Genomic DNA, 20329 nt, shown 5'->3' with positions numbered 1-20329 from the left:
TATGAGGAAGCTGAGGCCCAGAAAGGTGAAATGGTTTTTCTAATGGAACACAGCACGTACGTGACAGGGCCTGACTTCCAGCTTCACAGTCAGCTCCCCTTAGCTTTAGACAAGAAAACAAGTGTAGAGGGAACTGGGGAGATTATTAAAATGTTGGAGAAACTAAAATGACAAAAGTGGACTGTTCTCAAGGTTTCAAGGTCATGGAGATGCCCTTGGATTTGAATCTCCAAAACTCCGAGGTTTTTGGTGGAATATTCAAACTGGGGACAGATTCACAGCGCTTATCTCCTTTTCCATTTAAACTTTTTTGTGTATTCAGCGTTAGCAATAGGAACTGTGGCTAAATGAAATGTTTGCAGGTGTATGTTCATGAATCCCCCTTTGAAAATAAAAAGGACCAGGATAGACCCTTTCAAAGAATTCTCTAGTCAAACTATTTGTTTATTTGCTGCTTGGTTGTTTATATCCCACCTCATCCTACAATTTGCCACAGTCTCTTGAAGTAGGCATGATACAGTACTAAAATATAAATAAAAATAACACTGGGGCAGGGAAAAATATAGATCTGAACGGGATTTGCACAATTCTAGAGTTTTAGAACTGAATGGGGGGAAGGGAGGTAAAATACCAATGGAAAGCAAGTCAGTCCCCTCTCTAGGTGGTAAAACTGAAATGTAAATTATATTATGAGCTTTCAGACAGCCAAGCTCAAGATAGATGGCCCATCCCGATGTAAAGGCCATGAGCACAGCACCGCGTCCCTTAGGCTTAGCTGGGTGCCCGGTGTGTAGCCATCATTAGCCATCTGAGGGTTGAATGAAAGACATGAGTAAACTCTTTAGTGAAGTCAGAAATAGGAATTTTAATAGGAACACCTTATTTCTGCATGTTATGTTTAACTATTCAGAAAACACTCATGGCTGGATTCCATAAGACCCTTCCAGCAACTTCTTAAGATGAGCAGCAAGAATAGCTGATTACTGTGCATTTCCACCTTAATTTACATGTCTAAAGGGAAGCATCCCGGTAAGCATAGTTAAAAAAATTAATAATTATAAGTAATAAATAATATACAGTCATGCGTCACTTAATGATGGGGATACATTCTGAGAAATGCGCCATTAGGCGATTTTGTCATTGTGCAAACATCATAGAGTGTACTTAGTACACCTAGGTGGTATAATCTACTGCACACCTAGGCTATATGGCACTAATTTGATGAGACCACCGTCATATATGTGGTCTGTCATTGACTGAAATGTGGTTATGCAGTGTATGACTGTATATAATTACTATTTGATAATTATCAATAATTAAAATATTAATAATTATGAACTGTAGAGATGAATACTAGTGCAATTTATTGAAAAACCTGAAGACACAACTCTATTTCCTGCAGAGGCAGGGCACATATGTTCAGAGAAATATTCACACAGTGCGATGTGACTTTTCAGTGTTAGCTGACATGTTAAAATCACCTGAGTGGCTTTCCAGGCATACCTGTGCTGGGAACCACTCTCAAAGATTCTGACGTAAATGATTGGGGAATGGACCTGGTCATTGGTATTTTATTAAAAAAATAAATCTCAGCTGATCGTAATGGGCAATGAAGGTTGAGAATGTCTGCCTCATAGCCAGCAGATGCCCCAGAGCCTACAGATAGAATTAATTTGACTTTGTCCCACTGCCATCTTGGGGCATCTTGGCTGCTGTCTGCCAGACCAGAAGACCAACTTCTCAGGCTGTGGGGATTTTTTAGTAGATAAGCTTGGGAAGGTGTTAATTATATATCAGAGTGTGTGTGTGTGTGTGTGTGTGTGTTTGTTAGATTCACTATGCATAGCCTTGGATACAAGAAAAAACTTCCTATGAGTGATATCAACCCTGAGTTTTATATCACAATAGTTACATAACAGAATTAAGAGGTGAAAGAATGAGGAATGACTGGAATCTTTAACAGAAAAATGTGAAACCAGTATTACTTGATGGGAGAACATTTCCCGTCTGCCCACCATCCCCCCCCCCCCCGCCCCCCCGCCTCCCAAACACCACCTATGCCAGAAATTTGCTCTGTGTCTTTATATCCAGTTCCTCACATCCCTGCCAGCAACACTGGCTGACTACTCTTTTAATTTGACTCTTAGAATTCAGCCATGGGTGATTTTTAGAAGAAAGAAAATTGCAATGAGATGAAATTTAGCCTGAGAAGAGAAGCGGGATATAAGGATGATATGGCAGGTCACAGGACTAATTTAAATCTACCACCAGCTGAGTCAGATCCAGAGTCTAGATGGTTTGTCTACAAAAACCATCGTAAAGCATAAAGAAGTCTGGTAATCGAATAAAAAGAGAGAAAGATCATGGCACACGCCAGTCCACCATCCCAGGTCATTGTTAAAGCAGAATATAATGGTCCCTCTCAAGCTTTGATTCCAAAGGGGTATCCAAATACTGTAATATTTTGGCTTGGAGGAACTGCAGATTCAGAACAATATTAGGAAATTCCTCCACAGAGATGTCACACACCATTGCTCACTGAATACCCTTAAATGAGTGCCCAAGCAGAATCTTAGAGAATGAATAAGAGTCAGGGTCTTGAGCCAACCCAACTACATTCGGATTTTGCCTCCACCACTTACCAGCTCACTCATGCTACATAACCTGTCTATGCCTTAGCTTTCTCGTCTATAAGGATGGGGAGAGTAGGAGGGCTTGTGAGGAAAATTAAATGAATTAGTATATAGGTACAGCACTTGGAAACCACCTGTCATGCATAAGTGCTCAATCAACATTGGGTCATAGCTCTTGGTGTCAACATTCCAACATTCCAAAGGGTCAAGACAAACATTGCCTTCTCCCTTGGGCTCAGTAATTTACCACTTCAATCTTTTTCTGAAATTAGTAATCCTCCCTTCTCCCACAAAGCCTCCCCCTGTCAAACAGTCTTCCTGGGAAATGTGGGCTTTGAAATAAAAAATGAGAATTAACTTGTGGGAGATTTCTCAGCAAGGTTCCCCAAATGTCTCCATGATAAGAATTACGTGGAACCACGAGTCCCTCCCAGAAGCACCCGTCTCTTAGAAGAGGATATGAAGGGTGTCCCCTGGAGCTGGTCAATAGCCCGGCCTGGGTTCTTGTTAAATATACAGATTATCAGGCTTCTTGCCTGGAAATTTTTATTCAGATGTTCAGGATTGAAACTTAAGAATCTATTTTTAATAAGAATTCTAGGTAGTTCTTGTCTTCAGGGAAGTTTGAGAAATTCTGCAGTAGAGGGAGAGGTAGAACGTAGAAAGGAATTCTAGGTGAAAAAATTGGTCAAGAGAATTAGATGTAGACATAGAAGGAAAAATGGAAAGACTCAGCAAAGATGATCATGAGTAAATCCGTGGGCGTTGGTGAAATAGGAGGAACAAGTGAAGAAGCAAATACAGGGAGCATCAAGTTGTGGCCGGTGTAGACCAGCTTTTCTTTCAGAGAGAGATTTGAAGTCCATTCTGTTAGAAGGCCTCCAGAAAGCAGAACTAACCCTTCGTGGGCAATGTATGGTCTTTCTGTGGCTACATCCTCAGCGGCCACGTAGTTAGGTTGCCCTAGAGGACAGCATGGTGGTGAAATAGAAGTTGCAAGAAGCAGTAAAAGCTGTAAGAGATTCAGTGATTCAACGCCCTCTCCATTCTGATTTGTACCGTACCCACTGCTTCTCAGCTAGGCCTGATAATAGAATTATCGGCCAAGCATTTTCTCAACTACCTCTTTCCAGACCCTGAGCCAGACCAGTCAAGCCACAACTCTGAGGAGTAGAGCTCAGCATTAGCACTCTGTCAACCTCTCTCTATGAGTCCAAGGAGCAGCCAAGGTGAGACCCATTCAATTAGATAAGTTGTCCTCAATCGTGGCTGCGTGTTAGAATCATCTGGAGATCTTTAGCAACTACTGATGCCTGAAACCCACTAACAGAGATTCCCATTTAATTGGTCCTGGGTGTAGCCTGGTCACTAGGAATTTTAGAAACCCATCAGGCGTTTACTGTGTGCAGCCAAGGTTGAGAACTATCAGGTCAGACTTTCTTTATCATCTACGACCGCTGAACAAACCGGTTCGCTGAGAAGCAGGTGCCTTTGAAGTCTGTGACATGAGTGAGGAGCAGACTAGGATTAGCATAAGAGGACAGGCCTGGTACCAACCTCCTTTCTCCTCTTGAGAGGTGACCCCACCATCAAGAGCTCACCCTTGTTGCTCTGATCATTTAATTCTCCTGAACTGGTTTGGCAATGGCAGACTTCCCAGCTACATCATAAATCTCTTTGATCACACCTCTCTCTGGTCATTTGGGGTAAATGATTTCACAGAAAGGGTCATAGATGATCCGTTTATAGACAAAGATAGATCGTTTGTCTTAAAGGTCAAGTGGGGAGAAACAGAACCATATATAAAAATGGCACAACATAGTGGACATAGACACCACTATGAAACCTGACCCTTATAATTCCCCCTGAATTCCTCTGTCGGCCTGACAAGTGGGGTATCCCTCACCAGGCCATTATTTGGCAGGAATTTCCTGTTTCCATTTTACTTATGATCGATTGATGAAAGGGTCCTTTAGAGGGTGGGGTGAGCACACAAGCTGAGTCTGGGGCATTAATGGGCTGTATAGAAAGACACTTGTCTGAGAAGTTAGGGTTACCTTCCTGGGGGGTTACCCTAGTGGGATTGCTTGTGTGGCTTGAAAAAACTCAGTACGGAATTGATACATCTTTTTACAAATATTTTTGCAACTCCTCTTTGGCACTGCTGCGGAGTCCATGACATATTCTTTAAAATATCAGTATTGGTGATGACTCAATGTAGTCTTTGATGTAGATTTGCTTTGATAGAAGTCATCTGAGCCAGTTCTTTTGAAGACAGTGAGTCATCAAAGGGGTTAATCCCCTTTGTTCAGAAATTTGCTGAGGAATCATAAAGATCTTCTAAAAAAAAATCCGAAATACATAGGTTACCAAAAAAGAAAATAAGGAAGGAAAGAAAGAAGGAAGTGGAGAAATGGTAGCATTTTTTTCACTGTATATAGTGTCAAAAAAGAAGAATGCTGGGGAAAACCATCATATTTTGTAAAGTTCTGGAACAATTAAAGAAAAAGATCTAATTTCTTTATAATCATACTTGTAGGTTGTGTTTTACAAGTTTTCCCTCTGCATTCAGTCACTATTTTATATCTGTGGTTGTTTGCCTCCCATGGCTTTCCTCATGGCTAGCAGGCTGGACAGCTCCTTAGGGACAATGCAGCAGTGGGGTGCAAGGTAGCAGTATTAGAGTCACCCAACTAATGAGGCCCCCTCATAGATGAGTGAATAGCCTCAATGATCTTGCCCCTCTGGACTCTTGGTTATGGTAGCGTTCTTCCTGGGAGCATGCTGTAAATAGAGGTCCTTCCAGATGCTTGTTTGGTCCACCCTGGTCAAGCCAACATTCAGAGGCTGGCCCCGTGGGCAAGTGGTTAAGTTTGCACACTCTGCTTTGGCGGCCCAGAGTTTTTCGGGTTCGAATCCTGGCCGTGGACCTACCACTGCTCATCGCGCCATGCTGAGGCAGCGTCCCACATAGCTGGACTACAAGAACCTACAAATAGAATATACAGCTATGTACAGGGGACTCTGGGGAGAAGAAAAAGAAAAAAAAAAAACAAGATTGGCAACAGATGTTAGCTCAGGGCCAATCTTTAAACAAAAAACAATAATATTCAACCCAAATATCTTCATTTTCAGGGGTATTAATTTTACTGCTCCTCAAACCTTGGCCATTTGAAGTCAAATATTGATGGGAATCAGAAAGTTTGCATCAGAGCAAAAAGATAGCAAAGATCCAAGAATGCTAACTTTTATTGTTTTAAGAGAGGTGATAAATGAACTTAGTTGTGACTTCTGTTATGTGAAAGAGGAACATAAAAAATACTATTCTCAGAGCATGTATAATTTTGTTTAGATTTCATTGGTGTGGAAATGACTAGAATTTTCAATTGAATGTTAAATTCTAGTGAATTTTCAAATGGTAGCTCTATTTATATTCCAGGGTGTACCTCTTGCAAGAGTAAAACTTTCTTAAGATGTTTTAAGAAATGCTTGATCATTAGATACTTTCTGAAACACAGAGACATTTGAAAAGGACCAATCAAACTAAGACCAAAAAAGGCATTTATCTTGGTTCTTGATGATGCATATGCACAGTAAAATGTAACAAATGGGAACTAGAAGCCTCTAGACTGCTGTTTCTAAGGCATTTAAGAGCTTAGCCAATCTCATCGGGGCATTTTTATAATCTGCCTGACACAGACGGACTTATTTCTCGAAAAATAAACAGTACTGTTAGAACACATTATATTGTGGAAATGCCACAGTTGGAAACATCTTAAGAGAGTTTTATCATCTTTCTGGATTTACTAAATCAAAGTAAAATAGCATTTCCCATTTTTATTTTCTTTTAAATAATGCATCATTAAAAATAATTTGGCAAGAAAGGGTTTATTTCAATTAATGAGTTGTCTTACCTTCTTTATGTAGCAAACCTAGTTTGGTAAGGAAATTACCAAATAACATGACACTATGTAACATTCTCTTTTGAAATGACAGCATTTCTTTTTCTTTCCTTTTTAAAAATTTTTTTGATATTATACTATAATAATAAAGTCTAGAATTTTATGATCTTCCTAGCTACTTGCAGTATACTCTTTTTCCAAATAGATAGTCTGTATATATTTTTTTAAAATATAGTCTCCCTTTAGCATAGAAATCCATGTAAGCACTGTTTGAAATGCCCTAGACTTAGAAACATATTCTGGCATGACATTTTGGTAACACGTAGCATTAATATTCTGGTGCAACAGCTTGTACATGGTCCATATTCTGACATCACCATGATTTCGTTGAAGAGGTCCCCGCATGCCTATTTCATGGTCTCTCTAAACTCTCTGAGATATAGCGACACATTTCCTTGCAACATCCATTCAAACGCAGCACCCTCCCCTCCCCTCATCTGAATACATCGAACCAATTGGCACAGAGCACATTTCCCCCTGAGCGAGCAGTATTGTGAATTTTATCTTCTCTTCCAGAAATCAGTTCGTCTTCGTTGCAGCAGATGAAATTTCTTGTAACACCTCTGCAGGTAACAAACATTGCTACTTCTTGATGCCTCCATCCAATTCTCAGTATCCTTTTTTTTTTTTTTTTTTTTCCTTCACGTGCTGCAGTTGGTCACTCTAGAAAGTTTAGTTAAAAAAAAAAAAACAGAGTCCGTCTATCTTTGGAGTACAGCGGAAGCCTCTAGGCTCTGCTGTCTGAAAAGGCATTAGGCATTTTGCTAACTTTGATAATTTATTTCCAGTTTTAATAATACATGAGCCAGAAAAGTAAGACTATGTGGAAGAAGCCACAGTAAAATCTTATGGTGTAATCAGTGCTCTTATGTTGAAATACTAAACAGGGGCAATTAGGGACACAGACATGGGACTTCTGTGATTTTTGACATATTATGTTTGGGTTCCCACCGATTTATATGTGAATTATTTGGGATCTTTATGGAATGACTGGTATATATTAGAGGCCTAAAAGATTGAATCCGTAAAGCTAGAGACATTGGAGAATATAGCTATCTGTCTTATAAGAAGGGAATCTTCCTTCTATTGGTTAAAGATCCTCTATTTCCTTTTTTTTAAAGCATATATTCCAAGTAGCAGGACTTAGAGAGACAAAGTCTTCTGCTTTTGAAATCAGGGCATTAGCAAATGGAAATTGCATAGTTGCATGATGTGTCCATCAAAATAATGCTTGTCTTTTTGCTTTGATGTGGTTCAGAACAGTTATATTTGGACTTTCGTTAGCATGGAATTACTTGATTAAATGTCAAGATAGGTGAGTGTCTTAAACTAACAACAGATTTTTTTTTGCTTTTAAGCCTAAACTATGACCAAAACTATTGCTAGGAGACCTAATCAATATGTTGCTTTTAGCCGACAAGAGGGGACTTCCCAGCTCATCCATGTGTAGTTGAGTATGCCATGACCTTTAAAGGCGTACGTTAAACTGAACCTTACAAATAGACTTCATCTCTAACCAATCGCATCTTATCAATGGAACAGTAAACAAAGGCTTATCTGCTAACGCTTCACTCCCTACTTGCAGTCTTTGGAGAGAAAGAACTAAAGGGAGGACAGACAGCTAGGAACATGTCCCCAGCCCTCTCTCTTCTACAAGGCAGGGTCACAGAAAGAAAACTCTACATCAGTTCACTGATACAGTCTGTCTCAATATTTTTAATGGTTTGAAGTCTTACCCAGCTAGTTCAAGAGGTATGCATTCTCCCATTTTAAAGTGACAGCTTAGCCTCAGATAACTCTGTTTCTCCTTGCGAGAGGTGGTGACATCCATAACACATCACTAATGCCAAATAGTAGAAGGTGGATAGTTGCATTGCTGGAGGTGGCAGGCGAATTTTCCTGGGATACAAATGTTATTTAACATTTGCAGAACCTTAAGAGAATGGAGCATGCAACAAAAGGGGAAATTGCTTGGGGTGGGGAGGAATGTTGGTTCAAAATGTTCATAGACATCATTTGTGGGTATGCTGGTCTTCCAGAACCTCTATCTTCCCTGTTAAACTGTATGCATGGTCCACTGTGTCTTAGATTATGTTTTGACATCATAGATCAAACATTGCAAAGTTGCAAGCTGAAAGGTAGCTATGGATTTTGTCCCATGACTTAACAAACCCTGCCTTGTAAGCAAGTGGTCCCCACGCACTATTCCTAAAAGAGGCTGCAGATAATGAAAGTTTGCTTGAGTAGAGCGAGTGTTTTCACCTACCTTATCTAATTTAGGATGGCTGCTCAGTAAATTCTTAATGAATTGCTATTGATCAAATTTCAAATTGAGAGAGATATCGCTGTTGCTTTGATGGCCATATTAATAATATGTTGTATGCTTCATAAGGTTCAATTTGAACTCTGAATTTTGAATCAAGCATGAAAAAGGAGACACCCATATCAATCAAATGTCAATTTATCTCCCATCCAATCCACCCTCCTCATAGAGTGAAAATGAAAAATCAGAACTGCTCGGTCAACAAAGGTTGTGACTCACAGTGTTAAAGAGGAAGTCTTCCAGGGTCTTATCTCCCACATGGTGGAAAAACTGAGGGCACCTGTGTTCTAATCATCACAACTGTCCGGAGGTCTCACCTCCATAGACAGAACAACACTCCTAAGGGTGGGTCTGTTGAATCCTAGTATATTGGATTTCGGTGTTTAGCAAAAGGCAACTTCTCCCTTTTTAAATGAAGAAAGAAATCAACAAGATGCTTAAAATCTAAGTTTTGAAGACTTAATGGGTTTTATAATTGAAATTCTTACAAAGATGTGTTATTCTGACGTGGATGCCTGGCCGGGGCAGAGCTGGCCTGATGGTTTTGTCTGTGGCTTGGGCTAGAGAGGGTGAGACGGAATTCAGCAAACAGTAGCAGTGCCAGCACTGAAGGATTTTTTTTTTCTGTTCCCAAAGGAAAAGTCATGATTTTTACCTGGGTCTTTTGTAAAGGATGCCAAAATGTCGATTCTGCTTTTGCTAGCTAAATAGAAGAAACGTTTCTCATTAGCGCATATGGTTTATGAGACTGTATTTTTGGGAAATTTCTCTTATTCAGTGATTCCAACAGTGGTCTTAGTTGTTTTGTTTTTATTTTGCTTTGGTTGCTCCTGAAAGACACGTCCTTACATGGTGTGACATCTCGTACCTCCACCATAACACTCCACTCGCTTCTCATTCTGTGACATCAAGAACCTTTGATGAGTAGGATTCTGCATGAGATGCCAAAGGGGGCAAGATGATTTTCCCTTCTTCTTAGACTCGAGGCCTCCTTGCTGATGTGAATCATTGGAGTTTTCTAGAACTGCCTGGTGATTGTAGTTGAAGCAGAATGAGTCTTGTACAAGAATGGAGGTGGAAAAGCATTACTTATTTTGACAGAGTAGCTGGAAATTCATTTCAGTTAATTCATATGTAATGAGTCATAGCTGTGCATTAGCAACTGTTCTAAGCCCTTGAAACACAGCATTGAATAAGTTGGGAGAAGCCCTTCCTTCAAATAGCCTCCCTTCCATTGCAGACCAGACCCCAAACATGTAGATGAATAAACATATCATATACTTGCATATAAAGTTATCCAGTAGCTATAATGAATCAAAAAGGAGGGGAGGGGACGGGATAGGAAGTCAGACGTGATGCTGTTGTACATTCACTGATCAGAGGAGGGATCTCTGAGAGGGTGATATTTGAACAGGGACCTGAATCAAGGGAGGGGGTAAACCAGGTAAGTGGTTGTGGAATTGGAAGCATTTCAGGCTGACTAAGCAGCAAGAGGTTACGGCATGCTGGAGGTGTCCAGCACAGTAAGATACCCAGTGTGGCCAGAGCATATGAGTACAAGTGAGAATTTGAGATACTATCAGGAAGGAAGCCAAAGGTCAGAGCAAATTAGGACTTGGAGGCTACAGAAACCATTTGAGACCTTAAGCGTGATGGGAAGGCACTGGTGGGTGGGCTGTGATCGGACTTATTTTTTTAACAATGAGTTGGACTGCTTTGTGGAGAATGGAATGCAGTATGGTAAGAGCAGAAGAAAGATTGCGATATAGGAGTCTCTTGTAGCAGTCTGGGGAGGGGTGATAATGGCCTGGACAATGATGGAAGAGCTGAGAAGAGGTTGTCTTTGGGCTGTATTTTGATGCAAGAACAAACAAGATATGCTGGCCAATTAGGAACTTGCAAGGTTCAGTTTGTGTTGAATGTCTATGCCCTCCCTCTTTCTCCAAGGGTGTACCACTCATTTCCATAGAGTGCTAAAGCTTCTTGTCACCGTGAACAGCAAGCCCTTCAGCCCTGCAGTAATTGTCCCTCATATGGGCTTTGCTGAATTCTTCACAGTATAGTAATAATTTGCTGTTGACTACTGAGCAAATTCTATGTGCTAGTCAGTAGGATAAATTATATAAATATGCATATATATATGCATGTATATATATGTATGTGTGTATTTATATATATATATATATATGCATATATAATTTGTTACAACAACTCAGTGAGATAGGTGTTACTATCATCCTCATCTTGCAGGTTAAAAAGGAAAAAAGTGCTCAGACCCAGAAAGGTTTGGTAACTTGCCCGTAGTCACACTGGAGTCTATCTGAGGCCAAAGCTCCTTCCACTGGACCACACTGCCTCCACATGCTCCTTTTAGCTTGACCTTGGAACGTTGACCTTCACCTTCAGATAGCGTTCTTCTGCTTTCTTCAACTGTGCTATCTTACTGTAGAAAACTAGTATTTGTGAGTTGGGGGGGGGGGGCATAGTTGCTAAAATTTTGAGAGAATCCAAGAGAACTGAATGGTTCTCTAAACACTTGTTCCACTGGGAGTTTATTTGACTTGGTCCAGCCCCTTCATGCAGCAGGTGGATGTCGCGTACACTGATGTGCTGGGTATTGGTCTAGGTGCGGGGATGGAGTGATAAAGGGAGCAGATGCCTTGTCAGGGAGCATTCTGCATGTCCAAGGAGACAGAGGGTTAAACAAGCCGAGTGTGTTCTGGGTCAATTCTCCAAAAACCTTTTTTGGCTGAAAATCAACTGATAGGTTATCCCATCCCCTGAAAACTACCAGGCAGTTTGAACCAGTCATTGTGGCTGCAGAGTCTAAGCTTCCAGCTGCCCCTGCCCAAGGGAGTGTGCGTATGTGTGTGTGTGCATGTACATGCACACGTGTGCATGTACATGCACACGTGTGCATGTGTGTGTGTTAATAGGGTGCCAGTGGAGACTGGGTCTCAGTCTGGCAGCAAGTCTTGCCCCTCCCCCCATGCCAGGTACTGTCCTGGGGGCATGGGAAGCCAACCTGGGGACACATCCCCAGTTCCTTATGGGTATTGGACTAAGACATGACGGTAAGGGTGGAGATGGGGGTCTGTGACAGAGCCTTGGCCAAATGAACAAACACGTTGGCAGAAGCTGTTGAAACCAGCCCCTATAGGACAGGTTGCTATGCATCTTATTATTTATTAGAAGGAATATTTGGCAAGTTCTGGAGCACAAGGCAGGGTATCACAACCCCCTGCCATCCTTCTGTCCCCCCCAACCTGCACACACACATGCAGCACACACACACACACACACACACTTCCACTGCACATCCATACAGCTGCACTAAGACTTCAGATGAAATTTAGAAGAAATTTCCAAACTGGCCATTCCTCTAATTGATCCTTCAGCAAATTTCATCTAATTGTCTTCTTTGCATTTTAGTGATTTGATTATTCAGCCAAGTTGTCAGGCCATGAATTGATTTGTAGTTAATTGGTCTGTTTCCAATAAAATGTGATGTGTATTTTAATAGGGGAAGTGCAGGATGCTAAAAGAACACATAAGCAAAGGACCTTAGTGAAAATAGTCATAGCATTTGTTCAGAGCTTACTGTCTCCTAGGCGTAGTTCAAAGCTTGTTACGCACAGTAGCAATACCTTATAAAAATAAAATGTCTTTATCAGTTTACTTATGAAAATTAAAGATTATCTAGATAGCTCTGAGTTAGCCTGAGCGAGGGAGTGCTGTATCAGCGCAGAATTAAAAAAAAAAAAAAAAAGAACAGTGGTTATCAAACGTTAGAGTGCATGAAAATCACTGGCAGAACTCATTACAAATGTTCATTCCATTCATCCTCCCCTCTCCCGGACCCAGAGTTTCTGGTTCATAGGTTTGAAGAGGGAGCCTGAAAATTTGCATCCTCACAAATTGCCCCAGGTGATTCCAACAGAGGAGTCCTCAGCACACACTTTAGGAAACACTGAGCTGATCAATCAGGAAGGTTTTCTATTTCAGTGGTAAGGGGGACATAGGAGACGTTTTTCTAGAGTCGTGTTCCGCAATATGGTGGCCAATAACACATGTGGCTGTTGAGGCCTTGCAATGTGGCTGGTCCAAAGTAGAGATGAGCTGTAAGTGTGAAATATATACCAGATTTCAAAACCTCAGTACAAAAATTATGTAAAATATTTCATTAGTAATCTTTAAGTTGATTATGCATTGAAATGATAATATTTTAATATATCAAATTAAATAAAAATATAAAAATGAATTTCACCTGTTTGCCTTTTTTTTTTCTTTTGAGGAAGATTAGCCCTGAGCTAACGTCTGCCACCAATCTTCCTCTTTTTGCTGAGGAAGATTGGCCCTGAGCTAACATCTGTGCCCATCCTCCTGTATTTTATATGTGGGATGCCACCACAGCATGGCTTGATAAGCAGTGCATAGGTCCACGCCCAGGATCCGAACCGGTGAACCACAGGCCACTGAAGCAGAGCATGTGAACTTAACTGCTGCACCACCCGGCCAGTCCCTACTTTTCCTTTTTTTAAGTGTGGCTACTATAGAACTTAAGATGACGTATTTGGCTCATTATGTTTCTTTGGGCAGTACCATTCTAGAACCATATTTTCATTCATTTTGCTCAAATGAATATCGAAAGAGTTTGTGTGCCCCAAGCACTGTTCTCTTAGAGATGAGGGATACTTACCTGGAATTAAGATATTGTGACAGATAATCTGGACATTGGCCATATGTCCTGACATTATTTTAATATTGCCTCTGAGTGAGAGTGTAGAGTGTGTGTGCGTGTGTGCTGTAGAAGGACATTTCTGGGATATATGGCCCAGAACCTCCCTCCCTCTCATCCTGCTAGTTAACTCCTCAGAGTCTTTGATCTCCTTACGTGAGGCATGGTGGATCCTGGTACACCGGAGGTCAGATGGTAAACACACTTCAGGGGTAGTTCTGACACATGTGTTCCGTGGGCTTTACTGTAGTGATCCCATGTGGAATTGAGAGAGGGCAAGAGCTGCAGTCCTCTCAATCTTAATTGCATGGATGACTGACATTCATTTGGTTACTGACTAACTGGTAAGCAGTAACCTTCACTTCCACTGCACAACAACCTTATCAGTCATTGTGCAACATCATTATCTCCATTCGTGGATGGGGAAACCGGCTCAGAGAGGAGATAAACTTTCCGAAACTACTTAGCAAGGAAGTAGCAGAAGCCAGATTTGATTCTAGGAATTCTGACCCTAAGGAACCCTTAGCTGCTGTTCAGCCCTGCTTCTCTGCGGGAGTATTGAAGATCCCATGAGGGATACAAACGCAGAACTGCCTTTGTGGTTCCCCAGTGGACTAAACTGTAGCTGGGATGCCATGTTGATTTCAAAGCATGATGGGAAATTCTTAGTGACTTTGGTAGAGCAGTAGTCAAGACACAAAGAAGATGAAACAGACTTTGTAAGAGGAGGATAACCTTGGGCTCGGCATTAAAGAGAGTGTGGCTATGGGTCTTTTATTGGAGGACACATTCCAAAGAGGAGGAGCTGCATGACCAAAAGCAGGACTTACTGTGTCTTCTCAACTCCCAGGGAGTGCCTGCTCCTCTGCTCTGATGAATCCAGAATCAAAGTTCCTATCTCAAACCTGCTCTGTTGAGATTCAGAACAGGAAGAGGTTTTGAACTGAATTGATAGGTCACAGAAAGGACGATGCCATATGATTTACCATGGGTGGCATGGTGTGGTTCTTGTAGATTCTACTGGTGCTGGATTTATGTGCGTACTTGTGTACACACAGTTCAGATGTGTGACAGGTGTCCATGTGCAAAAGCAAACTCTCTGGCTTCCCTTTTAGAAGCTAAAGAGCCCAGAAGATGCTTTCCCTCCTACCTCTGAAGAAAAAAACCAGGAGGCTGAAAAATGTGCTGAGCGATTTGTGAAGATGGTCATTTCAAATCCAAGCTAAGGAAGTGAGCAGCAAGAGAATTCAGAAATTGCCAGAGCCAAGTTGAGATAAATCCATGGTGTTCATCCTGGAGAATTTCTTCCGTTTCTGCTTGTGTCTTTCTTGGAGGTTTTGCTGCATTCAGAGCGGGTTTTCTAGATGTTTCAAGTTATGGGACTGGTTCTCTATGTATCTTGAGAAGCTTTTAGAACAAAACTTGGTGACCCTCGTGGTCTATAAATCTGTAAGTCGTTGCCTAGATTAAAGCTAGGAGAAGGCTACAGTAGTCATAGAGGAATGTTTCCTTAGTGGATGCGTTCCCAAAGGCCAACTGAGTAACTGAGATCTGAGGCCCAAACCTCAGTGACCCTGCATAGAAAAGTGAAGGGGAACATTCCTTAGCTAAACCTGCTCTCTCCAGATGCTTTCCCAATACATTCAAGTCGTTCCCATCTTAATACTTTCAAGGAGATTGTTTTTCCTTTTGTGGCAAACCAAGATGTGTGGACCGAGGTCCTGGGAATCCTTGTTTCTTCCTGTGGAGACGGAGCAGGCTGATTGGCACCAGCTGTCATTCCATGTCTCTGCATGGTGGACGGAGATAACTCATTGTTCTTACTGTGAAAGATCCATGAAAGATTTGCCCAAAATCTTGGGCATTATAACTATTATTATCCCAATATCTTCTCAAACTGGTGCACACTGTACTAGCCCAGACCACAACCCTGAAAGTTGATTTGAGAATGGAAGGTCTGCATCCTGAGCCTTCCTGGTTGTCTGGTAGATGCTTATTTGCATGGTGGTGGGAGTCCATTCATCTGAAAGATATCCCAAGGTGTCCCCAGCCAGGAACTGGAAAGACCTGTGGGATCCCGTATTCTAGGCTCTATTCCTTCATCCTTGGAAGTGAGAGATTTTGTCTCCATCCCCAGCTGATAGAAACCCCACAAGGCAAGGCAACCTGTCACATTCTGCAGTTGCAAAATCACTAAGGGATTTGTCAGAGGTTTTCTGTCTCTTTCAGTAGGACCATGGGGCCTTGTTGTGTTTTCTTGCACTTTTATTTAGTGATGAGTGTGGAAGGAGAGAAGTGGAAAGTATAAGTGCCCATAACACTCTCTTTTTGAAAATGGATTGATTTGCAGTTGGATCAGGGAAGGAACTAACGCAGTACCTGGAGCAGAGCTGAGGGACTCGGAAGCCCATGTGCCCTCCATCTGGTCTTTTTCTTCCCCTTCCTGACTGATACTGACTGTGGCTCCTTTCCAGCCACCGAGAATTGCTGAGAGCAGGACATTTCACCCAAACACAACCAACACCTGATCTGAAGCATGTGTTCCCGATGTCTTCCCTGTGGACGGGGGAAAGCAACAACTTACCAGTGAATTATACCAGCAACAATGAAAACCAAAAGATGTTTTTTAAGTTATTTGATTTTCATTTGGAAATCTCAAAAAACGAGAGTGATGAAATAGGATGAATATCTGGGTGAGATAAGAATCCTTTCTTCCTGGGCGCAGGTTAGCTTCTTATCCATCCCTTCTCTCTGGGTGCTGTAGACATCCCAGACCAGGTGGGCCTGGTTGAAATCCAGACCTCAGTTGACCCTCTATAGTAAAGTGAAAGAGAATATTGCCCAGTTAAACCATCGCTCTTCAAATACCAGGCTGTTAAAACCCTGAGGCCATGGTGTAGTCCCCTGTTGGTGTACTGTATGGTAAGTGTTTGACTTGCATGGATTTATTTTCCCAAATATCTTACAGACTATATCTTAGATATAATTAGGAAGACACTGTAGCCTCTATTGTCCTTGCAGAGACTGGGGGCCACTTGTTCTGATCCCCAGGGAGGCATCCTATTTTGAATGCATACTCTGCAGGACTTTTCTAGGTGGTGGGGCAAAGCCTTTGCACCTTCTTGCTGCAATTGGGCTGTTTTGGAGACTGACACCACATTGTGAATGTCATCTGAGAAGCGAGCGTATTTTATTCATCTTTCTGCCGCACAGGGATTCCCCCAGCTATCTCTGGGACAGGAGGCATGGGGAGGTGATGCTAAAGGAGGAATAAAAGGTCCCAGGGGCATAAAGGCTCTTCATTGAAATATATAGAGTAAAATTAATTACAGTGTTCTTATTATGTTCCTATAAGAAAATCAGTTACTGTGGGGGTACCAACACGGCTCCATTGTGTTTCATTAGCATTCAGCTTGTTTCAGCTAGATTTGGAAGATGTTAATAATAAGTAATATTTGCATTTCTCAGTAGAGTTGACAAAGCACTTTAACAAACATGGGCTCCTATTTTCCATTCAACAGGCAGCATACTTATTCATTTTACTCCAACATAACCTTAAGTTCAAATATAGCAATTTAAACTACATCTGTAACTCATAAATTAGATAGATCTTGACTCTAACAGCGTCTGTAAGTTGACTGCTAGAGCTACATGCTATCATATTAGAACAGGACCTTTCAGTTGCCCCTACAGGCCAAAAGTCTGAGCAGGAGAGAGAGATTGGCTTCTGAAATTCTATATAAGAACTCTTATATCATAATCACCTCCAAATGAAGACTGCTTTAAAATGTATCTGGTTTCTTTTTGAGTGCTTTATCTGTGAATTAGGCAGGGCTCAGACAGAACAATAGCATTTTACAAACAAGGCAAGCGAGGTTCAGAGAGAGTAATTTGCCTGAGGCATTGAGCAAGGTCAGTGCAAAAGCAGAACTTGAACCTGGGTCTTCTTGCCTCAAGCCCTTTGCTCTCTCCAGGGCCAGGGGTGGCCTGCTGGTTTTAACTTGTTGCTGAGGTCAAAAAAGACGAGGGCTCATGACGGCTGCAAGCTGTGGTCAGCTAGCCAGCAAAGCAGTTTTCTTTTACTTCTTTGTTTGCTTGGTTTTTCCCTAAAGGGTTTTGATGAGCTTTATGGCAATTTGGCCAGTGATTTGTAAACTCTCAGGGGTGATGTGAAATTAGACACTCTGCATTTTCAGAGTCTGCTTGTCTTCTGAGTGTCTTGAACCGTTTTGGCTGTCTTTGGGAGCAGCTGACCTAGAATCTTCAGAAAGCGTATGTGAGAAATCTTTGCTACTAACAGAATCATAATGATGGGCACAGGGTCTTCCCAGTGTCGCTTCTCTCCTTCACTCCTCCCTCTTGCTGCCTGCATTCACACAGTGGTATTGGCTTGGCCCCTTGTTCACCTGCACTGTGGCCACTGCTGTGCTAGAAGCTGGGATAAAAAGATGAACAAAATAGACTCGGCCTTAGTTCCCCAGGGGCTGACATTCGAGGAGGGGGACAGGTAAACAATCAGGTAGAGAGGTAAGTAAACCACATTATTAGAGATGTGCTCCATTACATGCAGGGTGGGGATGCAGTTGGGAAGTCTCCTTAAGAAAGGGTGGTCAGGGAAGGAGGCTTCTCTTTGGGGAGATGAGACTTGATCTAAGACATAAAGGAGGAAAGGAAGCAGTTCAAGTGGAGGGTGAGCAAGTGCCAAGGCCCTAAGAAGAGAATGAATCTGCATGTGTCCAAGGAGTATCGATGAGGCCAGTGTGCTTGTAGCACTGTGGGCAAGGGATAGAGAGGAGTAAGATAGGATCAAAAGAAAGGTAGGGACAACTCATGCAAGTTTGGAATTTATTCTAGGATCAATGGATAACCATTGGAGGGTTTTAAGCAGGGAGGTGATATGATTAGATTTAAACAGATTTATATTTAACCAGATAGATAGGTCGATAGATAGATATGATAGATGATAGATAGGTGGATAAATAGATAGATAGATAGATAGATAGATAGAGGAATGAACAGATGGATGGATGGAGTCCATCCAGACAAACAGATGGACAGATAGATTTGGTGGTTTGAAATGGCTGGTGGTCTGAAGAGTCAAGAGTAGAACCAAAGAGACAAAAGTTAAGGCTCTTGTTGATTTGGTTCTGATGAAATCCTTGCGGCTTACGTTGTGGTGGTAATAGCATGAATGGAATGAAGTGGACACATTAAAGATTTCATGTGTAATTTCTGATGGATGGGGTGTGGGGACACGAAGAGCATCATGACCTGATTGCACTGTTGTCCACTTTGGTCTGGGATAGGTGATGTGGAGGGTGACCCTATGTGCAGGTCAGTCATAAGACCATTTTCCCATCATTCCCATAGAGATCCCCGGGAATTGCCATTCTTCCTTTGGGCTGTGCTTAGCCAGCTCTGAGGACATTAGGTCACTGACGTGCCTGGCATATTTGCTGCAAGAGTAGTGCTCAAGTCCACATCTTCCATAATAACCTTGTGTCTAAATTGTAGTGTCACACAAGGGCGTGTTTAGAAATTAGCATTTGAAAAGAAGCCTCCTTGCTTTCAGTTTGAGCTGACATGGTCCCTTTTCCTCTGTGGAAATGAAATTTATTAATCATAATAAAACCATCGGATTCTGAAGGTAGAGGTCACCCTGAGGAGAAAAGGAGCCTGCTCATTTACGAGGAATAGTTCAGTGCTGCTGTATTTTTCTTCTGCCTTGAAAGAGAACACTGCCAAATTGTTACCTTGGGTTTTCCACAAAGGTTGAAGCTCTGCCCAGTGTTATAGACAAATAAGAATTTACCATTGAAGTATGCGGAAGGAAAAGGTGGGAGCTACGTTTTCACTGAATGCATTCAGACTACCAATGTTGTCTCCGAAAAAGAGGAAATTTTTGCCACAGTAAAACCAGTCCCCAAATTTAAAAAAAAATTAATTGCTCTGAATTTGCACCCTCACACTTGTTTTGAAGGAATATGTTGCTGTGGCATCACTTAGTAGATTTCCAAGGATTTTCAGTTTGCCTTTGCAATTTATGTGCTATTTATGCAACCAGATTTGTCGGGTGAAAAGTACATTAAAAATAATTCTGTTAACAGTTTCTTTTCTCTAGACCAATGACAGGCTTTTCTCTTGAAATGAAGATCAATTCCAAAGTGATGTCTCATGACCTTTTGCCTCTATTAGTATCTATTTCTAGTTATGTTGGTAGAGGCTCAGCTTTCATGAGTGACCTCCATGAATAAAGGATTTCTTCAAAAACATCATCATTCTTGTTTTAGCACACCCTCTGTCTTGGACTTACATCTGTTTTTCCTCCCAGAGAGAGGGAGAATCTTTGACCAAAGGCCATTTTTGTTGAGTCAAAGGAATGAGGGGTGCCCCAAAGAATGATGAACAAGAAGGAATTGACTATTTGTTAGTTTTGCTGAGAGATTCACTCAGAAAAGGAACGGCCATTCCTGTCACTGCTTTTGAGGATCTGTGTTGAAGCTGAAAGCCTCATCTAGATTGTTTAAGCTCAGTGCCCTTCAAAACAGGCAAGGAGGGCTTGGGAGTAGAACATGCCTAGTGAGAACTTGGTATAATCAATTTTTTTTGTCCATCTGGAATCTAACTGAGAGCCTAAGAGTTAAAAGGTCCTTCACCCAGCTTCTTCCGACCT

General features: G+C 41.7%; 1 protein-coding gene across 50 annotated transcripts in view; it reads left to right on the top strand.

The window, feature by feature from the left end:
- Window positions 1-20329, top strand: part of RBFOX1 (RNA binding fox-1 homolog 1) — a 1973933-nt gene that overhangs the window by 1947565 nt on the left and 6039 nt on the right. For 28 of the 50 annotated variants that reach the window (XM_070231079.1, XM_070231102.1, XM_070231083.1 and 25 more), the window contains one exon: window positions 7112-7164. The exons of the other annotated variants lie outside the window; for them this stretch is intronic. In XM_070231079.1, coding sequence (XP_070087180.1) covers window positions 7112-7164 — 53 coding nt within the window. The remainder of the gene's footprint in view (window positions 1-7111; window positions 7165-20329) is intronic. 50 annotated transcript variants of the gene reach the window in all.

Source organism: Equus caballus, chromosome 13, assembly GCF_041296265.1.
Source record: "Equus caballus isolate H_3958 breed thoroughbred chromosome 13, TB-T2T, whole genome shotgun sequence".
In the NCBI taxonomy this organism is placed as follows: Eukaryota; Metazoa; Chordata; class Mammalia; order Perissodactyla; family Equidae; genus Equus; species Equus caballus.
The sequence above is the reverse complement of the archived record's forward strand: the minus strand, read 5'-3'. Positions and strand labels throughout refer to the sequence as shown.